The sequence below is a fragment of the Hemicordylus capensis genome, chromosome 15 (genome assembly GCF_027244095.1).
Source record: "Hemicordylus capensis ecotype Gifberg chromosome 15, rHemCap1.1.pri, whole genome shotgun sequence".
NCBI lineage: Eukaryota > Metazoa > Chordata > Lepidosauria > Squamata > Cordylidae > Hemicordylus > Hemicordylus capensis.
In genome coordinates, this window is record NC_069671.1 from 1,167,157 (window position 1) to 1,190,006 (window position 22,850).

The 22,850-nt window shown below is 49.6% G+C and overlaps 2 protein-coding genes across 2 annotated transcripts in view; both read right to left on the reverse strand.

The window, feature by feature from the left end:
* Positions 1-14,548, reverse strand: part of GCN1 (GCN1 activator of EIF2AK4) — a 77,469-nt gene extending 62,921 nt beyond the window's left edge. The window contains exons 1-10 of the mRNA XM_053279184.1: positions 14,479-14,548; positions 8,285-8,393; positions 7,873-7,936; positions 5,744-5,875; positions 4,096-4,204; positions 2,593-2,691; positions 2,366-2,500; positions 2,107-2,175; positions 1,234-1,342; positions 114-188 (exon numbers count right to left, since the gene is read on the reverse strand). Coding sequence (XP_053135159.1) covers positions 114-188; positions 1,234-1,342; positions 2,107-2,175; positions 2,366-2,500; positions 2,593-2,691; positions 4,096-4,204; positions 5,744-5,875; positions 7,873-7,936; positions 8,285-8,393; positions 14,479-14,496 — 919 coding nt within the window. The 5' untranslated portion in view covers positions 14,497-14,548. The remainder of the gene's footprint in view (positions 1-113; positions 189-1,233; positions 1,343-2,106; positions 2,176-2,365; positions 2,501-2,592; positions 2,692-4,095; positions 4,205-5,743; positions 5,876-7,872; positions 7,937-8,284; positions 8,394-14,478) is intronic.
* A 1,337-nt stretch (positions 14,549-15,885) lies between these two features.
* RPLP0 (ribosomal protein lateral stalk subunit P0) lies at positions 15,886-22,187 on the reverse strand. The gene is made up of 8 exons (XM_053280375.1): positions 22,062-22,187; positions 21,845-21,954; positions 19,978-20,153; positions 19,631-19,718; positions 18,544-18,690; positions 17,356-17,541; positions 16,711-16,851; positions 15,886-16,108 (listed from the first exon to the last, which is right to left on the reverse strand). Exons 2-8 carry the CDS (start codon positions 21,896-21,898, stop codon positions 15,950-15,952), a joined length of 951 nt encoding a protein of 316 aa, XP_053136350.1. The 5' UTR covers positions 21,899-21,954; positions 22,062-22,187; the 3' UTR covers positions 15,886-15,949.
* Positions 22,188-22,850: the final 663 nt, after the last annotated feature.

The following is a 22,850-nucleotide window of genomic DNA, read 5'->3' on the forward strand; positions in this document are numbered from 1 at the left end:
GAAACATATACTTTTTGAGTTTAAACAGCCATTAAGGCAGCTTACAGGGGGAAATCATTCAAAACCATTTTAGAAACCATAAAATGGACCAGTAGGCAAGCAAAGGAACTTACTGGCCAGCCCTTTTGTGATGTCCAGAGCATACTGGCTGAGGTCCAGGGTTACAGATGCCAACAAACAGGAAATTGCTGAGGACGGAAGAGAAACAAGCCTTGGAGACAGCCAAGAACAAAGCAACCACCATCCCACTCAGGAATGAAGCACAAGAGACACAATATCAAGGAACGGTGGAGGTGCTGCTGCTAATGGAGAAGGGACCAAGAGCTAAAGGGGCTCTTTCTCAGAACCTGTTAATTCTGCTTGGACGAGGGGAGGGATGGTTGCTCTAGGCTGGACTGCAAATGGTCCGGCTCCCGGTTTCGCCTCCCTGAGCTCACCTCCAGCCCCTCCTCCCCTGCCCCCAGACCTACAAACCTGAAACTGCAAGCCCCTGGAATCCCATCTACTTGCATCAAGATGACATGATGGGGGTTGTAGTCCAACAACATCCGAGGACCCACAGTTGGGAACCCCCACCCTATGTTAAGGTGAGCCAGTGGGGCACACAATTCCACAGCCTATTTGTTCTGTCCACTTTCCCCTACGGGGGATGGAGATCAGCCTCCTGGGCCAGAAAAATGAAGGGCATCCTATGCAACAAGTTTCAAACACTAGTCGTCATATTTTCACCTGGGGGCCCCAGAAGAGATAAGAAGTCACAGGAACGAATTTGTACAGCTCTCCCTCCAGAATGAGGGGAAGGAGTAACTGGTGCAGGATATTATTATTACTATTATTGTTCATTATTTATTTGATTTCTGTAATCGAATCTCCTCCTCCACTCACACAGGTTTCAAATTTCTTGGGTGGGGTGTGTTAAGGAAGGGAATTCTCACTGCTATTGCCAAATTACAATTCCTAGGACTGTTTGGGGGAAGCCAGGATAGTTATAGCAGTGTTACATAGATGCCATTTCCTGTCGGGTAGAGATGCCCAAGCCCCTACGGGCTGCAACTCACCAGACTCGAGCCCAGCTCACTCACCCGTCCCCAGGCAAGCGCCAAGGGCCAAAGGCCCCCTCCACAAGTCCGCCAGAGCTCACACCAGGAAGAGCTTCTAGCCCCCGGCCTCGATTCTGCCGACCCCTCTCCGAGCAGCCGCCCTCCGCCCCACATGCTCCCACTGGCCACTCACTTTCAATGGCGTTCTCGGGGCTCCGCAGGAGAGATTTTTGCAAGGCTGGCAAGATGAGGTCCTTGAATTCGGCATGAGACACGTACCGGAGGAGAGGGGCACAGTTGTCCTGCAGGAAACCCACCGCTCGTAACAGGGAAAGCGCCACGCATTGCTTCAGGGTCCAAAAGCAACCCAGCCTCACGAGGACATTCCAGCCAGCCCAGAGGTGCTCACCCCAGCACAGATGGGCTGCCCAAAGGCTCGCCTGGTCCACGCCTTCTCTTCCAGCCCCATGCCTCGGGACACGCACCAGCTGGGCACAGAGGCAGGGGGTGGCCCAAGGGAATGGGGTGCCGGGTGCCGTCTTGCCCCACGATGACACCGGGGGGCACCCCCCCACACAAGCTTTGACTGTGCAAAGGCGACAGGGAGGAGGAGGGCGGGTTGCCAGCGGGCCCCCTCTTCTCTCCCCATGCGTTCTGCAAGTTTTGCAAGGAGTGGGGTGGGAGGTGCTTCTCGCAGAGCCAGGCTCGGGGCGGCGGGGGGGGGACAGGAGAGGGCAGAGCAATAGCCGTTGGGGGCTGAGATGTAGCAAGGAGCCCAAGTTCTTGACATACACGTGGTTGGGCAAATGGGCAAAGCAAGAGGCCACAGCATGCAACTCCCATCCGCCCCTTTCCCTCTGCCCAAGCAGCTCCAGGACTGAGGCAGCTGGGGGCAACCAACACCCCCCCTTCCTATTAAGGCCCACAATGGTTCCCAGCAACATCAGAAGGCCTTTTTTTTTTTCCCCCTGGGCATCCCCTTTGTGTCCAATATAGCTGAAGAAAAACTGTCTCAAAAACCAAAGGCAGAGTCCGACATGTCCCAGGGTCTCGGTCGCTCACTCACCAGAAGATGCTTCTGAGGCTTGGTCTTGCTCATCAGAATGGTCTTGATGTAAAAACCAAGGAGGGCACTCTGAACAAGCAGGGAAACTCCCGTTACTTCCACACGGCCCACAGAGCCAAGCACTCGAGCCTTTGGTAAGGCCGTTCCCCAGGGCTGTGCAGACTCCCCATTCGGGCCCCACCCAGCCCTCCCAGCTGCTGGACGAAGAGCCAGCCCACACGGCTGCTGGCAACCTGTGGCTGACACCTCCCCTACTTGCCTTGTGCCGGTTGATGACGCCAAGCTCTTTCTGGCTGGTACAGAACTGCACCAGCAGGCCCAGCATGGCTGCGTAGCCTTGGCTGGCCTCAAGGCCCAGAATGACGGAGAGGTACTGATCCGCCAGCCCAGGGTTCTGAGGAGAAGAGTCAAGCAGCACACCATGAAGTGAATGCAGGATGCCCTCCCGTCCAAATCCTGTGCACCCTGCCAGGTATGGCACTTCACCTCTTTCCACATTCTGTTCAGTTTCTTCACAGCCCCGTCCACCGCAGGCTTACGAGAGCCACCCAGAACCTCCAGCAGAAGCAAACACTGAACCTCCACCTGAGAGAGAGAGAGAGAGAGAGAAAGAAAGAAAGAAAGAAAGAAAGAAAGAAAGAAAGAAAGAAAGAAAGAAAACTTATCCTCAACACCACCACCAAAACATATCTCAGCCATAAGCAAATGTTCAAGTTTATATTATATATAGCCTCTGACAAGAGAACATCTCCTTTGTAAAAAAAAATATTATTTACAAACCGCTTAAATATTATAGTGTCTAACATGCGCAAACTACACCGGTAACCCAATCAGGCTTTTTGGACATCATTTTTGAATGATGAGGGTGAATCAGAGGTTGAAGTGAGTTTGAAAGAGGGCTAGTTTCTCATGGGAGCTGGTACTGAAGGTGAGACAAGGATCCAGATCTATGCCTCACTTGAGCACTAAGAGCCACAGCCCTTATCAGACAGCATATAAGCACAACAGGAATAAGGTCCAGAGAACCAACAAACAGCAAAATTAAATGCTGCCATACGAAGGGAGAAACACGACAGCCACACCCGGCCTCTTACACTGCCATATAACGCTGCCAGGAAACGAAGGATCAGGGGGCAGCCAGACTTACCCCAGGAACCAGCCAGGCAATTATGTCTCCCAGCGTTCCTGGTTGATAGACACACACCTGTCTTGACCAGCAGCAGCTCTCAGATCTGGCCTCGTGGATGGATGGCCATGGAAGAACCCATGGCACTCCTGGCAAGTGGCCAGCCCGTGGGAGGGGTGTGTGGCATGCCCCAAGACGTTTAGGGGCCACCTGGCCGATGATGAGGGCTAGCTCCAGAAAGGGGCAACACGGAGGCTGCCTGTCTGAAGGCAAGGACCAGCTGGGAGAAGGGGGACAAGGTGCTATAAGGGACTCTGAGGCCATGGGGTAAGTCTAGGCCTAAGAGAGGGGGCTGGCCAGGACAGCTGGAGGCCTCACAAACGTTCTCCTATATCCACAATACATCCAACAGCCTGGAAACAGCATGTTATCTTGTAAGTAATCACGTCCACTTTGCACAAGCCCATAAACATGCACAGAATCTACTTCGTGGTCAGGGAAGCATGACTCCGCCTCCCTCACATGCAGGAACACCCCACAGCTTTGGACGAGATGCAGTGAAACCTTCACAACGGTGTCATCAATGCAGCCGCCACTATGAGACGTTCCTCCCCTCGAGGGCTGGAAGTCCCACACAGTCCATTACGAAGGCAAAAGCAAAGGCAAAAAATCCCACCTACTGACCAGGGCTACACAACTTTGGCCCTCTGGCAGTGGCAGGACTACAATGCCCATGATCCCCAACGATCGGTCTTGGCTGGGGATGATGGGAATTGTCATCCAAGAACAGCCGGAAGGTCAGCCTTGTGCATCCCTGCTAGTGACTACAGAAAGTGGCGCGTCTGGGGTTCAAGGATCCTTACCAGCTTCTCCCATGTTTCTCCTTGTCTCTTGTCATGTGTGGCAAAGACGATGCGGACCAGCAGGCAAGTCCAAGAGAGAGCCAGCAAGGCTGCAGACCCATTGCTCTTACTGTCAGAGAAAGGCAAGCCAGGAATGAGCTTAGGGGCCCCCGACACACTCACAGCTACAAGCCGCCACCCACCGAATTCGCCAGGCTCCCTCCATTTCTCCTCTCATTTCCCCATATTCATATCTCTTCTCTTCTTTCCTCATCCCCTCCGCCACAGCCCTCCTACGCCCATGTGTTAGGGAACCGATCACATTCCTCACCCACTCCCAATACCTCCCCTTTCTCTCTCTCTCTCTCTCACTCACACAAACACACACACTCAACCCATACGAGCACCGTTTGGTGTTGGTCTGACCAAAAGCATTCCTACAGGGCTCCAAATCTGGAACTGTTTAGGAGGTGTCCTTAATCAGACCGGGTGCTGTAGTCAGGCCTAATACCTAATTCACACAAGAGAAGGCTGCTGGTCAGTGGAAGAGCATCCGCTCTCTATGCAGAAAGTCCCCGGCTCAATCCCTGGCAGCATCTCCAGGTAGGGCTGGGAAAAACTCCTGCCTGAAACCTTGGAGGAGCCACTGTGAGTCAGTGTAGACAATCCTGAGCTAGATGGACTGATGGCTTGGCTCGGTCAAAGGCAGCTCCCTATATTCCCAAGGGCAGGATGGGAGAAAGGAGCATTGGCTCACTTACCGTGAAGGCTGACTGCCTAGGAGCAAAGCAGGACTAAAAGGACTGGGCGGGGTTATCCCAACCGGGCTCTTAAGGCATTGTAACATTTTCAGTTTAGTCCTGCCTGGGAGCATGTGGGAAGGATAACCCACTCAGAGATGGCCTCGGCTCTAGGCAGCAGATAAGCGTACTATTCCATGGACTTTAGCAAAGATTCTCATCCTGAACCCTCCCCTTCTACAGCAGAAGCAACGCTCAGGAGAAAACTCTAGCTCTGCTGCTGAACGGCCCTTCCCTGTTCTAGAAAAACTAGCCAGAGGAAAGAAAAAGCCTTTCTCACAAGGACAAAGAGAAGCAAACAGACAACCTTTCAGGGAATGGCTCCCTACGGTCTGCCCTTCAGGGATGCGGCCACCCTGGGAAGGGTAGATGCATGCTTGCTCCCTAGCACCTCCAGATAGGGCTGGGAGAGACTCCTGCCTGCAACCTTAGAGAAGCTACTGCCAGTCAGTGTGGACAATACTGAGTTAGACAGACCAATGGTCTGACCCTGTAGAAGGCAGCTTCCCAAGTTCCTCCTTCAAAAGGGCCATGCATGGAATTTCCAAATGGCTTGTCCATTTGGAAATTCCATGCATTCCATGGCCTTTTGGAAGGAACCAGGGCTTTTCAGTGGGCATTCCCGTCATTCATTTTTAATTACATTCCCTAGAGCATCTGCTTTGCATGTAAAAGGTCTCAGGTTCCCTCCCCGGCAGCATCTCCAAGATAGGGCTGGGAGAGACTCCTGCCTGCAACCTGGGAGAAGCCACTGCCAGTCTGGGGAGACAATACTGAACTAGATGGAGCAAGGGTCTGACTCAGTAGAAGACAGCTTCCTCCTAGGTTCCTATGTACGCAGCAGCCACGGCACATCATTCAGCTCTCACCTGGGTCCTCCAGCCTTGCTACTGATTCCTGAAGACTGCAGCGACTGCAGGAGGTTCTTAGCAGTGGCTTCTGGCTGGCATTCGACAAGCTGCTGCAGGGCCGACTGGAGGGCTCTGAGGGATGCTGCATCTCTGGTAGGGGGATCAAAATCCAAGGGGTGGTAGAAATCAGCAGCGCATAAAGTTTTGACTCCATGCACCTTTTCACTAATCTAGTCCTTTCATCACCTGCATCTGAACTGATCAACCTGTTAACCAATTCATTTTAAATACATCTGCATATTACCAACGTGTGTCTGGTGGTTTTTTGAGATAGTGGAGAATGGGTAAGGTAACTTTACAATTCAGTCAACAAAACCCACCACTCATTGTTATAAAGACCATTTTAAATATTTCTCTCTCTCTTCTGTAACATGTTGGAAACAAAATAGCCTCTAAACATGAGTGGGCGTTCATAATGTCCAGACCCACCAATAGGGATGTGCGAACCGGTTCGAATTTGAACCAGGGTGGTTCGAAGGTTCGAATTCGAACCTAACCAGCCATCAGGTTTGAGCTGCAGGTTCGAATTCGAACCGAACCAGGGGATGGTTCGATTCAAACTGGTTCGAACCGGTTTGGACATCCAAAAATTGGTAGGATGGTAGCTGGCACCCAGGGGTACCTGCCACCCAAACCCCAAAGCAATCGGATACTCGTACGATTTTTAATGAATTTTTGAAAATTGTTTTTATTTTTTTCTCATAGGATATAATGGGACTCCAACCAGCCCATTATACCTTATTGTGGAGCATCCATGGGTGCTAACAAACACCCAAACCCTGAAGCAATCAGACAGGACTACGATTTTTTATGAATATTTGAAATATTTTCAATTATTTTTCTCATAGAGTATAATGGGACCAGAACCAGTCCATATCCCCTATTGTGGAGGACCTAGAGGCACAAAAGCGGGAAGGGTGTTAGACAGACAGGGGTGCCTACCACCCACAAAATCCCAAGGCAATTGGACACTCCTCTAATTACTGGTGAATTGTTAAAGTATTTTTGAATTCCTCATAGGGAATAATTAGGATTGCAGCAAATGTATAGCTTCACGTCGGGGGGAAAGGGGTGTCGTAGAGTGGAGTGTGGTGGGTGGTAGTTCCTAGGGTGGGCAAGGAAGCTATCAGAATTATTTGAAAGGAATTGGGCAAAGGGCTGATTTTAAAGTGATTTTTGAAGTTTATGTGTCTTTAAGGTTAGCAATGAGAGCGGATTTATGGTTTGTCACTGAAAATCTTATATGCTACCAAAGAATCTACAGTCAGAACACTTCAGAAACAACAAAACCCAGTACCCCATGGGTTAGCAACCCATGTGGGTGGTTGGCACACTCTTTGCACTAGACCACCACTCACTCTGGTGCCACCCCAGCACCCAAGTGGCTTTAAGGTTTTTCTCCATAGGGAAGAATGGAGGTTTCAGCAGCCCCATAACTGCACTTGGTGGGTGCTGGGGTGGCCCAGAGCGAGGGTGCCAACCACCTCCATGGGTTGCTAATTTTCAAAAATTCATATAAAATCATACGAGTGTCCGATTGCTTTGGGGTTTGGATGGCAGGTACCGCTGGTGCCAGCTACCATCCTACCAATTTTTGGGTGTCTGAACTGGTTCGAACCGAACCAGGGGGAGGTTCGAGCAAAACCAAAACCGAAGCACCCCCTCCTGGTTCAAACCTGGTTCGAATTTGAACCGAACAAACAGGTTTTGTGCACATCCCTACCCACCAATTAAACTGGCCATCACTGATTAATCAGTGAAAGATTTAACTGATTCGTCTACTAAATAAAGCTTTCAACCTCACTTCAATTACCAAATTAAATGAAACCAGCATTCTTTTAAATTCCACTTTTTGTCTGCCTTCTCTTAAGTCTCCTATAGGCACTTTGGCAGCAAAAATATTAATAGATTTCTATTCCAAGTGGGTGAATTTTCATTCTTAGGTTTGCCCCCTCCCCACCAAAAAATAAATAAAAAACAGATTCTATTATCATCCATCTCTCTATAGAATCTGCTCATTTCCAAACTCAACCCCAGATAAATTCAACTGGGACAGGGAGGCGGGCTCTCCCACCCCACATCCTCACCTGTATCGATGCAGAGTGAGGCAGAACAGCTTACAGAGGCCTTTCACTGTGCCTTCTGGCAGATCTGAAACAAGCGATATCCCAGGGTCAGGTATGAATCAGAGCTAAAAGGCAGCTAGCCTATGATAAGCAACTGTTTAGGACAGTCTTATGCGGCTACAGAATAGCTGATTACTATCAGAGTGATGTAAAAGCCTGGAGATGATCTGTTTCAGGCAGTTTATAAATCTAATAAATAAATCATAAGGGGCGGGGGGGGCAGAATTCAACAATCCCTTCATGGGCTCCCAGCCCTGACGTCCCTTTTCAGCTCCCATCCACACTCACACCTCTCTCCTTACACATTTCCAAGGTGGTGGGGGCAGGGGTGCACTTGGTTCCCGCCACTGACCCAGGGGTGGATTGTAAATACCTTTCCCTGTGATGCATCTTCCAAGTTCATTAAGGATCTCTCTCCGTTCCTTTACGCTGGATGTAGTCACTTTCACTGCAAACCTCTTCAGTGTCTCAGAAACCTGAAGCTGACAATTTGGGAAAGGAGAAAAAAGTCTGTTTCTTGCTTCAGCTGTCCTCCAGATACAGTCAACAAGCAAAAGGTACATCTGCCCCAGAGCTATATGCAGTAAGTTGGAGTGAGGGGTTCCAGGTTTAGACTCCCTTTCACCTTCATACTGCATTGGTCCTGCGTTGGTCTGGGGCGTAGCTATAATAATCCCTATATTAAACAGGCAAAAGGAATATCCCTGCCATTCACCACTCCATCAGTCTCTTAAGTATAATCAGCAAGTTGTATGCTGAACACCTAATGAAACGAGAGCCCACATACTCCTCTGCTGATGGAGCTTCACTGGCTGCCAATAGGTTTCAGGACAAAATACAAAGTGCTAGTTATAACTTACAAAGCCCTAAACGGCTTAGGCCCTGGGTACCTAAGAGAGCGTCTTCTTCATTATGAGCCCCACCGCCCATTGAGCTCATCTGAGGAGGGCTGTCTCCAGTTACCGCCAACTCGTTTGGTGGCTACACAGGGACGGGCCTTCTCGGTTGCTGCCCCAAGATTGTGGAATGCGCTCCCTGCTGAGATACGATCCTTCCCATCTCTGGCAATTTTTTAAAAACATCTGAAAACCCATCTTTTCACCCAAGCTTTCCCAGCTTTTAAAAAGTGTCTCTCTTAAATTTATGGCTGTTTTTAAATTCTTGCATTGTTTTAACTTTTTATATGTGTTTTAATTGTTTTATGTTAACCGCCCAGAGACAAAAGTTTGGGCAGTACAGAAAGTTAATAAATAAATAAATAAATAATTTTGGACAGGCTTGAGTCAGTTCCCTCTAAGGCAGGCCTGCTCAGCTCTGGCCCTCCTGCAGATGTCGGCCTACAATTCCCATAATCCCTGGCTATTGGTTACTGTGGTTGGGGATTATGGGAGTTGTAGTCCAAAAACACCTGGGGGGCCTAAGTTGAGCAGGCCTGCTCTAAGGCGTGCGCTCACACTTTTTTAAATGTCTGCTCAGTTAATTTTAGACCCCACTCAGATTTAATCAGGAAGGTCCCACTTTGAATGCATGTGCACTCACACTGTTGATACTGCCGCCCGGTATCTCATTCCACACACAGACAAAAAAAAAATTAGAGTTAACACTGGCTTGAGTCTCAACATATTTTGATGGAAGAACAGGCTGGCTTTAGAGCTTTAGGGCCTTCTCAGTTGTTGCCCCCAGACTCTGGAATGCTCTCCTGGGGTCCATCCGCTTCTCAGACTCCATCCCAGTTTTCAGAAAGCATGTGAAATCTTGGCTTTTATATTATTGTTTATATTTGTATCTTTTATGGCTATATTGTGCTTGTTTTTTAATTTTGTAATCAGATCTGTATTTTTATATTCTGTCTTAAGATTTTAATTGTGTAATTTTTATAGTCTTGTTTTAACTTTCGTGTGAACTGCCTTGAGATTTTTAACGAAAAGCAGTATAGAAATGTAACAATAAATAATAAATAAATAAATAAATAAATAAATAAGCAGGTCACATCCCATTAGACCAAGCCTTTGGTGGGGGGGCTAATTCTGGTTCTGCACTGTATGCTGCCTTTATCGGCTTTAGGTTTGCATTTGATCCAATTTCTAGAGCTAAGCTGAGGTGCAAACCTAAGAATTTCTCCATACATATTTATATTTATACACACACGCGCGCGCTAAGGATATACATGGCAAGCCATGCCCACTCAGTGCTTTACCAATCGGAGGTAACAGAGAAGAAGCACCGTGGTGATTGGGCAGTGGGGGTTCCATATGCAGATAGGGATGAGGAGCAGGTAGGGGCTGGGCGGCGGGGAGGGGGTGGCTGACACTGAGCAATAAAGCAGGGGCTGTGGTGGGGTCAAGGAGAGCAATGAAGTCCTAGCACACAGATGCTCTGTGTGGATTCAGCTAGTTATTATTAATTCAATTTATATATTGGCCTTCCTAACAAACAACAACAACAAATATTTATATACAGGTACCACTTTTCAACAGAAGTTTCCAAAGCAGTTTACATGGAGAAATAACAAACAAACAAGATGGCTCCCTCTCCCCAAAGGGGTGGGGATACTGTAGAGAAAAGCACTCAGCAGCCAGTGCAACTGTTTAAGAACAGGCATAATGTGGTCTCTCCAGGACATGCCAAAGCCCAATCTGGCTGCCTCGTTTTGGACTAACTAAAGTTTCCGAACTACGTGCAAAGGCAGCCCGACGTACAGCACATTGCAGTAGTCGAATCTAGAGGTTATCAGCTGGTGTACCACTGTTTTCAGGTCATTTTCCTCAAGGAATGGGTGGAGTTGTCGAATCAGTCACAGCTGGTAAAAAGTGCTCCTGGCCACAGCCTCAACCTGAGGCGTCAGGGTGAGATCCAGGTCCAAGAGCACTCCCAAGCTATGGACCTGTGCATCTGCGGGGAGTGTAACCTCATCCAGAACAGGAAGCCCTATCCCATCTTGCAGTTTATGACCTTCAACAATTAGTACCTATGTCTTGCTTGGATTCAGCAGCAGCTTATTATCCCTCATACAGCCCATTACTGCCTGTAGAAAGGCATTTAAGGGGCTAACGCCATTTCCTGACATTGATGACAAGAAATAGATGTGGGTGTCATCACCATATTGATAACATCCTGCACCAAATCCCCTGATGACCTCACCCAGCAATTTCACGTAGATGTTAAAAAGCATTGGTGACAGAATGGAGCTCTGAGGGACTCCATATAGTAGCTTCTGCAACTGTCACCAAGCTCCACCATCTGAAATCTACCCAAGACATAGGAGCAGAACCACTGTAAAACAGTGCCCCCTATTCCAAAATCCCTCAGGCAATCCAGGAGGATACCATGGTCGATGGTACTGAAAGCTACTGAGAGATCCAAAAGAACTAGCAGAGTCACACTCACTCTGTCAATTCCCTGGTGAAGGTAATCTAACAGGCCGACCAAGTCCATTTCAACCCCATAGCCCGCTCTAAGGCCAGGTTGAAATGGGTCTAGATAATCAGTTTCCTCCAAGACTGTTTGGAGCTGGTCAGCCACCACCCTCTCAATCATCTTACCCAACCATGGGAGGTTGGAGACTGGCCTATAATTATCTATCATCAGGGGATCCAAAGTGGGCTTCTTAAGAAGGGGTCCAACCACCGCCTCTTTCAAACAAGATGGCAGCCTGCCCTCCCCTCAGTGAAGTATTAATGAACTCAACTAGGCCAGCTCCAACAACCTCCCTGCAAGATGAAATCAGCCATGTTGGGCAAGGATTCAAAGAACAGCATAGGCCGTACCACTACAAGCAGCTTGTCCACATCCTCAGGAGTCACAAACTGAAACTGATACAATCTAATCTCACAAGAGGGATTGCTGGACACCGCCCTAACTGGCCTTGCAGAAATACTGGAGTCCAGATCAGCCCGAATGCGAGAAGATTTATCTGCAAACAACTCAATGAATGGGTCACAGTGAGACACTGTTTCCGGAAACAGATTTGGGATAGAAGGGATTTGTGTTAAACCCCTAACAATTCAGAACAGTTCTGCTGGATGAGAACTTGTGGATGCAATACACACAGAATATCTTCCTTGCTGCACGTATTGCCACAGCATATGCCTTCAGATGGGCTCTATGCTGTGTCTTATTGAATTCAAAGCAAATGAATTCCTTCATTTGCACTCGGAGTTTGTCAACCACCTTGCTGCTTCAGCTCCCGTAGCTCTTCCTTATACTATGAAGCTAATTTTGAAGCAGGTCGGAGAGGACGCTTAGGAGCAACTGTGTCTACTACTCTGGTAAGTTCTCTGTTCCAAGTATTCATGAGAGCATCAACAGAATCACCGACAGAATAATCTCCAAAATCCTCCAATGCTCTTTGGAATCCTACTGGATCCAACAGCCTTCTCGAGTGGACCATTCTAATAGGTCCACCAGCCCTGCAGGGGTTAGGCATGACCGTGAAACCAACCTTAACCAGGAAGTGGTCCGTCTATGACAATGGTGTTCCACCCATGGAGCACCCCCCCCTCTTATTTGAGCAAAAAACCAGTGTGTGACCAGCAACATGTGTAGGTCCCAGGACTAACTGGGATAGGCCTATAGTTGTCATGGCTGCTATGAACTCCTGAGCAACACTACACAAGCCAGTCCCAAAGTGGGCGTTGAACTCACCCAGCACCTGGGCGACTCCAAGACCAGCTCAGCTACCAGCTAAGTCAGCAGTGGCGTGGGCAGTACATCAACACGATCTCCAATCTATCCTAACCAATGTAAGTCAGTTCTCTTACAGGGATCATGGTAAGGGAGATGGGCCACTTATGGACCACAGCCACTCCATTCCCCACCCATTTTCTCATACCTGCTCAGCAACAAAGTACCCTGGGGGTGGGGTGGTGGGAAGGTTGAGAGGAGAGCTGGTCCTGTGGCAGCAAGCATGATTTGTCCCCTTAGCTAAGCAGGGTCTGCCCTGGTTGCATATGAATGGGAGACTTGATGTGTGAGCACTGTGAGATATTCTCTTGAGAGGATGGAGCTGCTCTGGGAAGAGCAGAAGGTTCCAAGTTCCCTCCCTGGCAGCATCTCCAAGACAGGGCTGAGCGAGATTCCTGCCTGCAACCTTGGAGAAGCCACTGCCAGTCTCTGTAGACAATACTGAGCTAGGAACATAGAAAGCTGCCATATACTGAGTCAGACCATTGGTCCATCTAGCTCAGTATTGTCTTCACAGACCGGCAGCGGCTTCTCCAAGGTTACAGGCAGGAGTGTCTCTCTCAGCCCTCTCTTGGAGATGCCAGGGAGGAAACTTGGAACCTAGATGCTCTTCCCAGAGCAGCTCCATCCCCGAAGAGGAATATCTTATAGTGCTCACACACCAAGTCTCCCATTCATATGCAACCAGGGTGGACCCTGCTTAGCTAAGGGGACAAGTCATGCTTGTTACCACAAGACCAGCTCTCCTCCCTTAGACCAGCTCTCCTCCCTTGATGGAGAGAAATGGACCAATAGATAGACCAATGGTCTGACTCAGTATATGACAGCTTCCTATGTTCCTAAGGTTGGGCTCAGACAGGACTACTAGCCTCTCCCAACCAGGTCTCAGTTCTACGAACCAGGTCAGCAACTTCAACCATGATCAAATCATGGATGATTTCACTTTTATTTTGAACCAACCTGTCATTACAAAAGAGCATGGTTAGGTTCAGTGGGGAGTTGGAACTACTCCACAAGGCCTGAGAGTTGACAGGGCAGCTGGAAGGGAAAACAGTAATTAAAATACTGGACTCCCTTCCCCCTGTAATGGCCTGCCGGCCTGCCAAAGCCTGACCCTCTATTCCTGCCACTACTGACACAGCCGCCCCAACCACATCAGACATGCCCTAGGCACCTATTACTTTTATTGTACTAACTTTATTAAAATTCCTGTTTGACAATTCATTGCAGCACACAAGGGCGTCTTACATTCCTACATGGAAGAGTGTTAGGCAAGGCTGCACATTGGTGCCATTACTATTTAATGTTTCCATGAAGCCTTTGGTATCTCATTTGCCTCCAGGGAGGGAACTTGGAAGGTCTTGCATGCCAGCAGGCGCTCTTCCTCTGAGCTACAGCCCCATCCCCTAAGGGGAAGCTCTTCCAGGGCTCACACATCAAGCCTCCCCTTCGCATGCAGACCAGGGCGGCCCCTGCTCAGTGAAGGGGGCAAGCCATGCTCGGCCAGCCCCGCTCGCCTCCCGTAATGAAGAAGAGGCCACAAATCGAGAGGGGACTGAAATAGACGGCGTGTCCATAGAAGGGAGCACATCTAACAGGAGGAGGAACCTTTTTCCTTGGTGGGTATGGGGGGGGGCGCCGCGGGGGGGGCGAGGCCCTACCCACGCACCCCCACCCCCCACGGAGGCGCCGACGCCGGGACCGAGCGGGCTCCAGACACAGCCCCGCTCCCACGGCCGCCCCGCTCGGGCAGGCCGAGGAGGGGAGAGAGGCGGCCCCGGCTTCAGCCCCCTCGCGGGGTGGGGCGGGGTGGGGGGCGGACCGCCTTCCGCGGCACAGGCTCGTTCCTTCCCTCGCGCCACTAGATCTCCAGGCAGCACTCACCTGCGTGACGGCCGCCATGTTGCCGGCTCCGACCCGGAAACGCTGACACGTCACATCCGGCGCGCTGGCCGCAGTGTGTCCGTGTCACGCAGCCAAAGCGGGAGGAGGAGCAGGAAAGCCCCCGAGCCGAGGCTGCGCCTGCGCCCAGCGCCCCTTGCCATTGCTGGGGGACGAGGGCGCGACCTACTAGATTAGTTGAGACCATGCAGGCTTCCTTCCAAGCCAGCGGTCCACGTAAGCGAAATGGACCAAAACAAAATGCAAACGATCCATGGGTGACTATTAAAGTGGACGCCGTTTAAAAGCGTTTATAAAAAAATCCCTAAAAGCCAGGCTGAAAAGATGTGGTTTTTAGATTCCAAAGACCAGTGCCCACTGAGCACAGGGAGATTTCCTTCCCAGCCAGGGGGGCGTAGGGTTGCCCTCCCACGAGCCTAGCCGAAGCAGACTTGCTCCGAGGGAAACCTGAGGCTCTCCAACCCAGGTCCCCAAGTAGTGTTCCCTTGAATGCAGATTCCCAGGTGGTGTGGACTACAACTCCCAGAATGCCCAGCCAACGGCCATGGCAGCTGGGGATTCTGGGAGTTGTAATTAATGTCTGGGGATCCCTGTTGGGGGAACACTGGTCCCCAGATATAGCTAGGCTTCAGCTCCCGTAACTGGGAGGCCAGCCCTTGTAGCTGGGTGTCATTAGTGGAGTTGGAAGTCCAGCAACCATTGGGGACCCGTTCCAGCATGGGGTTAATTTGCACTTTTGCTCTGGAGGCTGGGCTTCAAGAAGCTAAAGTGGAGACGCCAAGAACTGCTCACCCTTGTGAACAGAGCTTGGTTCTCTCCGGCTACTGTAGCAGCAGGTGAATGAGTGAGGTTGGTGCCCACTTTCTCTCACCCTCCCTTTTTCACAACCATCTCTCTTTAACACGATCTTTATGCCACTTTTACATGGTAAAACATCTAAAGCAGCATACAACTTAAGACCAGGAACAAGACAGCAGCTAACAATGGAACCCAATACGGTGGTAAGTGGTAAGGGTCATGTCTGGTTGAGGAGAGCTCATCACTGCTCATTCCCTCCCCCTTTCATTACCAGGCAAAATATTTGCATCCTGCAGCAGACGCGACAGGGAGAACCAACTCTGAGATCCACCTTTTACAAATGACTCATCCCAGATCCATACCTAGGAAAGTGAGGTTAGAACGTTAAGCGTGGGCAAAACCACCTCTACTAACTTTCCCAAGAGAGAAGTTAAACTTTCTCCCTGGCAGTTTTGAACTGCAAGCCTCTTGGGAATAGGCATGTTACATGTTTGGGGGAAATGTTGTAAACTCGTGGGAAAGAGTGGAACAGCAATCAAATCAATCAATCAATGTGGGCTGAGCCTATCCAATAACCACAACACAAAGGTGTGTCAAGAAGTAATCTTTTTTTAATGTCATTTGACTCTAGCTGGTAGGTGATAAGAATTGGCTATTAGTCAAAAAGACCAAATCCCATGTCTTCATCAGACTCTTCAGATTCTTCCTTCGCTTCTTCCTTGGCTGGAGCTGGGGCGGCTGGAGCAGCAGCAGCTTCGGCTGCCACGGGGACAGCAGCTGTGAAAGCTGAAGGATCAGCCAGGAAGGCTTTGACCTGTAAAGGGGGGGTGGGGGGAGAGAGTAGTTTTCAATCAAAATGAAGCAGTGCCCTGAGATTTCTGAATGATCCAGAGACAAAGTGTGTGTCACCTAAAAGCCTGGGGTTTTCTGGAAATCTATTGGGTTTCTCCAGGGTAAGACTGCCTAAAGGATATCTCAAATGATCACAAGGTAAAAGGGTTGTTGCATTCAAAACTGGACAGAAACAAGTTCTGAACATCATGAGTCTCGCATCCACAAAATGCTGTCATGCCTAGAGCCAGCTTAAGAAACTGCTTTGTTTTCCCCAGTTCCCCATGTAACAAATCACTCCCTTTCCCCGGAGCAGAATTATGAAAAAATGGTAAAAGTGACAGAATTGTGCAAAATGAAGACTCTGCTAATTTGTATAATATATACATTTCCCTTACTGCAGAATTTGGGTCACTTTTACTTTTTTGGTTTTAAACAAGAATATACATAGCTCTCCTCGTGTCTAAAACTGACAGTCCTCTGCCTCAGATCCAAAGGTTAAAGGCCTAGCTAGTCCGCTGGAAATCTGTCTCCACTATGCCTGTAGGCACTGGAATCACTTCATCAGGCAAACCTTTTTTTTACCTTTTCAGCCAATGGGAAAGTGTAGTCGGTCTCCACAGCGACAGCCAGGACTCGTTTGTACCCATTGATGATGGAGTGAGGCACAGAAGCAACCGTCGGGTAGCCAATTTGCAAGCAAATGCTGGCAACATTACGGACACCCTGGGAAAGACAAAAAGCATTAAGTCCCAAGTTCCACAATGCCAATTCCAACAGGATGGTTCACCCCACCACCCAATATTCATGACCCCCCATTGAAGGGACACGTTTGCTTTCCAAGAACAGTTGCTGTACAGTCTTTCTGTAGTCAGTTGCCAGCATCTTACTTGCCCAATTTACATTTTCTGACACACAGCACTCTAAAATCTGCAAGCATCCTAGAACCTTCAGTTACAGAGAGAACTGCCTTGCACGGTTCCACCTAGCCAAGAGGTTCTCCAAAAATATGGGACTTTCCCAGACTGGTTACCCAAGGCCCCTCCAAACCAGCAAGTTTAGGAATTGAACGTGGACCCTCACAAATGCAAAGCAAGTGCACTTTACCACTGAATTGTGGCTCACCAAAGCCATCCATGCACCATTATGCCCCCATCTTGCACACACAAAGACCACAGCTCACAAGGACAACCGCCCTCCCCCCACCACCACCAAGCTGGCATCTCTTACTTCCAGGAAGCGCCCGTGCAGGGCCTCCTCGGTGATGTCCAGAACTTCAGGATTGTAAATGCTGCCGTTATCAAACACCTGCTGGATAATGAGCCCAAAGGAGAATGGGGAGATGTTCAGCATGTTCAGCAAGGTGGCTTCACTGGCACCCACTTTGTCTCCAGTCTTGATCAGCTGCACATCACTCTGAGGAACAGGGAGAGGAAAAAGAGTCAGAAAATAACCCAAATCTGATCACCCAGAAAGAGACTGTCTTGAGCATGGAGAGGAATAAGAGATTTCCACAATCAACCTGGGAAGCCTACTGATACCTGTGGGCTCCCCAGAGGCATCTGGTGGGCCACTGTGTGAAAGAGGATGCTGGGCTAGAGATGCCTCCTTGGGCCTGATCCAGCAGGGCTGTTATGGGCCTGCAGCTCTTGTTGGCTTACAACTCCCATCATCCCTGGCCACTGTGAATGGAGATGATGGGAGTTGTAGTCCAACAGCTGGAGGCACATAGTTTGAGGCTCTTGATCAGTATTCCTTCCAACAGGGATTCCCAGATGTTGACTACAACTCCCATAATCCCCAAGCAAAAGCCATGGCAGCTGGGGATTCTGGGAGTTGTAGTCAACAACATCTGGGAATCCCTGTTGGAGGAAACACTGCCCCTGGTCTACAGAGTCATATTCTTGCTCTCAGCTTATAACAGTGATACTCAAAGGGCCTGCCCAGTGAACTGTGTGTACCCTAGAACATGCCTCGGAATCCCGCACCATATACAGAAGTTCTATAGCCATCAAGGTGTGTGTGTGTGTGTCTTCTGAAGTTAGAAAACCACTGCAGTAGTCCAACAACTTTGTTGCAGCAGCTGCATCTCTACCCTTTAACAAGCTAAGGACACATGAGGCATTTGCGGCCAAGGCAGTTTTCTCTGCAGTTATTATGATAAAAAGTCTCTTACCACCACAGTACAGATGTGGTCTCAAGAAATCATACAGGTATGGCATTCAGACCTACCCTGATGAAATAAAAGTTTAGAAACTCAAGTAGCCCAGGAAATCACTCCGTGATAATGCTCGGAAACCAGTACTGACCAGCAGAGGAGAGCAAGATTATGCACCAAACAGCCTGCATGGTGGATGGCTCAAAAACTGATGAGAAGTGGAACGCGGGAGGCCCACTGGGATTCTACTGGCCACTCACCAGGATTTCAATGGTGCCTCTGGAGATCTTGGTGGTAATGCCCAAAGCCTGGAAGAAGGAGGTCTTCTCGGGGCCCAGCCCTGTGTTCTGAGCTGGCACAGTCACATCACAGGGGGCAATGGCGCCGGCACGAGCAGCAGCAGGCACCTAAAGGAACACACAAAAGACCCACCCCTCCAGTCGTCATTCTGGTGGCACCACAAAAGGCACAGCTTCTTCTTTGCAGAACCTCTGAGCAAACGGGGGCACTGCACTTGTGGGTCAGCCAAGACGGCAGCTCTAGGAACTCTACAACCCAGGGGTTGGACTCCTAGGCTGGAACCTCAAGTTTCCCTTTTGAAATGTATGCCGTAACAGCTTGACACCATACAGCCTTCAAGGAGGCTTACAATTTTACAATACAATAAATTCCACCATGCAACAATGTCATCTGATAACAAATCATTCAGAGAGAGTCGGCATAGTGTACAACTGTGAGACCTTAAACCCTAAGCCACAAAACTCACTGGATGACCTCAGACAAGCGTCTTAAAAGGCGGGAAGACCTTAGCTGAAAGAACTGGGTGGGGTTACCATCCAGCTCCTTTTATAGCTTTGCTAATTTGCATATGTCCTGCCCTGGAGTGAGCATAGGATGATAACCCAGGAGATGTACTCACACAGCAGCTGAGAAGGCATTTTATACATGGCATGTAATGTTAATATAATTTTTATCACACTTTTCAGCGTACAAAGGGCTTCCAGTTTATCTTATTCCCTGGACCACTTGGGTGACCTAGGAGAAGCAGGAGTTTGCACAAAGACACTCAATGACCCTCCCTGCCAGAACAGCAACTTGAAGGGGGTCTCTTACACCCTAACTCACCACGCTGCCCAATCTGCTGTGTGCTGCTCAAGCGAGACACACTGGATAACTTCCTCTTAAATCAGGCCTGCTCAATTTAGGCCCCCCAGCTGTTTTTGGACTACTACTCCCATAAGCCCCAGCCACAGGGGCCAATAGCCAGGGATTATGGGAGTTGTAGGCCAACATCTGCAGGAGGGCCGAAGTTGAGCAGGCCTGTCTTAAATGTATGGTCTCCTTTACCTTGTTGGCCAGTAACATATCCCTGATTTCAGTCAGATCCTCCTTGGTGAACACAAAGCCCACGTTGCCACGGATGTGAGGCAGAAGCCTAAAGAAAATACAAAGCGTGCCACTTAACATTCTCTTATCTAGAGCTCAGCTTTTCTTTAAAGACAAGGAACTCAGTGATTAACTCTGCCACATAACTACAGAGTGCACAAACATTTCACACATACTATCTTGATAAACTCTACAACCACCCCCAATACTTTTAAAGTAGGACCCCCATGTGGCAGATTTAAACCAATAAATAAATTCTTCTCAACACAAGAGAGCCAATAAACACAGGGAAAGCTTGCACCACTTACTTCTCCAGGGCAGGATTGTTTTCCAGATGTCCCCGGATCGCCTTACGCATCATGGTATTCTTCCCCATCAGAACGACAGCCTTCCCCCTCAGAGACATGCGGATCTGCTGCATCTGCTTGGAGCCAACGTTGTCTGCTCCCACAATGAAACATTTTGGATAGTCATCCAGGAGTTGCTGTGAAAAGACAAGAAATCCCATGGAGAATGTCAAAAGAAGGTTGACACTTGGTTGCCCTCCCTCCCAAAATGTCCTGTCTGGGGCTTCGAAAGTGGGGCGTGCATTCATGACAACCCTGCCAACAGCAGGCCCCCTTGCTGCAGTTACCAAGAATGCAAGCTTGTGCCAAGACACTCCAAATGGATTCGTGCCCCACAACTCACGTTCATTGTCCACTCTATTTTAAAAAACAGACAATTAAAGAAAAACAAAACATTGATCTCTACCTTACCCTTCCATTGCACATTTGCAAGAGATGCCAATTCCCATCAGAATTTGCAAATATAAAGCTCTTAGGTATTTCCTGTAAGTCACATGTTTGGACCACAGGAAGGGCATTTTTCTATGGCAATGTTTTCATGGGTCTTGGAGGAGCAAAACCAGTCAGGCAAAAGGCAAAGTACCCAGACTTCTAGACTCTTTTCCCCTTTGAGGAGTAAATTCTAACATCCCAGTTTACATTTATATCCCACTCGTCCTCCAAGGAGCTTGGAATGGTGTACAAGCTTATTTTCCTCCTCACACCAACCCTGTGAGATAGGTTAGGCAAAGGGATACACGACCGGCCCAGAGTCACCCATTTCATCCATGCCATGGGAAAATTGGAAGCAGCCCTCTCTTTTGCCTAGCTACCATTTTGCATCGAAGACACAGAATGGACAGGAGCTTGAGCCCTGACTTCACCCCCACCTCCTCTCCTTGACACAGATCAGCAGTGAGTTGCTGTCAGCAGTGAGAACTCAGTGGATTGACAGATTCACAACTTACATCATCTCTGTAGCCAGGGAGGACAACTTCCAGGGTCCCACCCAATGACTGCCACCCTACTCTCCCCATGCCTCCCCCCACCCCGTGTGCTTTTATGGTAGACGTAGCAATTTATAGCAGTAGTACTATAAATTTCTAGTAGTGCTTTTATATACTACTAGTGTATACTAGTAGTGGTAACAATATATACACGTTTTAAAATTCTCATATTTTTAACTGTTGCAATTGGCTGGTTGTGCATTAAAACTGCAAACTGCCCAGAAATTTACATAAAGGTATTAACATAATTTGCTAAATACATCCCGCCCTTCCTCCACAGAGCTCAGAGCCTCATCCACAGTTCCCCATCTCCAATTCTGTCCTTCCTGAAACCCCGTGGGATCAATCAGGACAAAAGCAACTCGCCCAAGGCCAACCAGTGAGCTTCAGGCCCGGATGGGGAGCTGAGCCTGCATCTTGGCTCACCCTGATCAGTTACTTAGGAAACTGCCGTATACTGAATCAGACCCTTGGTCCACCTAGCTCAGTATTGTCTACCCAAACTGGCAGTGGCTTCTCTAAGGTTGCAGGCAGGAATCTCTCTCAGCCCTGTCTTGGAGATGATTCCAGGGAGGGAACTGGGAACCTTCAGCTCTTCCAAGAGCGGCTCCATCCCCTAAAGGAAATATCTTGCAGTGCTCACACTTCTGGTCTCCCATTCCTATGCAACCTGCTTAGCAAAACCCTGCTTAGCAAAGGGGGCAAGTCGTGCTTGCTGCCACCAGCCCAGCCCTCCTCCCTCCCAAGCACTCTACCCCATCTGGGTCCCGAAGAAGAAAAGGGGCGCTCTGCACATGCTCAAGGGAAGCCTGGGGAGGAGGTCCAGGCGACCGGCTACTCACGATGATCTTGAGGAAGTAGTTGGACTTCCACGTGGCTCGGTCTTCCCTGGGCATCGCGGTGACCCAAGGATCGCGCAGCTGTAGCGGCGGTTTAAAGACTCCGGTGTCACCTGCCGGAGGAAGACAAAGAGAGGAAGCGGCGCGCCCGGTGAGAGGCCTGGCCTCCACTGCCACCCGCGGCCCGGCCCAGACGCACCTTCCCGCCGTACCCACCTACCTCGCGAGCCTCCGCGGCACCAAAAGGCCGGCCCCGCCTCCGGCCAACGCTTTTATAGCCTCAGAGCCGCCGCAGCCAATCAGCGCGCCGCAAGTCGTTCCTCGCGGCAGATTGGGCGGCCGCCGGATGACGACAGAGGAAGGGGAGGAGGGCGGCCCCGGGCTCCCATTGGCGGGAGGGTTTGTTCTGCCGGGCAATGGCTTGGGGCTGAGGAGTCTGGGAGTTGTAGTTCCGCGGCGGCTTGCTCGCCAGAGAAGGAATCCCAAATGTTTGTTGACTACAACTCCCATCATTCCCAAGTTCCAAAGCCTGCGGGGATGCTGGGAGTTGTAGTCAACATCACCATCTGAGATTCCCTGTTCCGAGGGGATGCTGCTTGCGGGGCAAAGCTGAGGCTCCCTCTCTGCCCTTTGGTGACAATGGCCCCACCACGGGGTAGCTGCCTGCAACCTTGGAAAAGCTGCTGCCAGTGTGTGCAGACAATACTGAGCTAGATGGACCAAGGGTCTGACTCAGTAAATGGCAGCTTCCTCTGTTCCAATGTTCACAGTTTCCCAAAGCACACCTGGGAGTTCCGCCTCCAGCCCTGAAGCACCTGGAAGTGCTACGCTGCAGTGACCTTTTCTGCAATGAGGTTTCATCAAATATTAGGGTCACAATAGCGGCTCACAGACACTAGATATAAAGAAAGCCACAACCAATGAAACTGAAAATCATGGTAAGTTTTTATTAGAATCATCATCATTGGAATTTTAAAAAGGAAAAAAAGAGCGTAATTAGACGTTTACA

What these genes read in the sequence shown, in the direction of transcription:
- RPLP0 (XM_053280375.1), bottom strand. Translation starts at nt 21,898, where the DNA reads ATGCCCAGGGAAGACCGAGCCACGTGGAAGTCCAACTACTTCCTCAAG. An exon ending in ACTACTTCCTCAAGATCATC is followed by an intron (nt 20,154 to 21,844) that starts GTGAGTAGCCGG and finishes GTCTTTTCACAG; the next exon opens with CAACTCCTGGATGACTATCC. An exon ending in ATATGTTACTGGCCAACAAG is followed by an intron (nt 18,691 to 19,630) that starts GTAAAGGAGACC and finishes GTGTTCCTTTAG; the next exon opens with GTGCCTGCTGCTGCTCGTGC.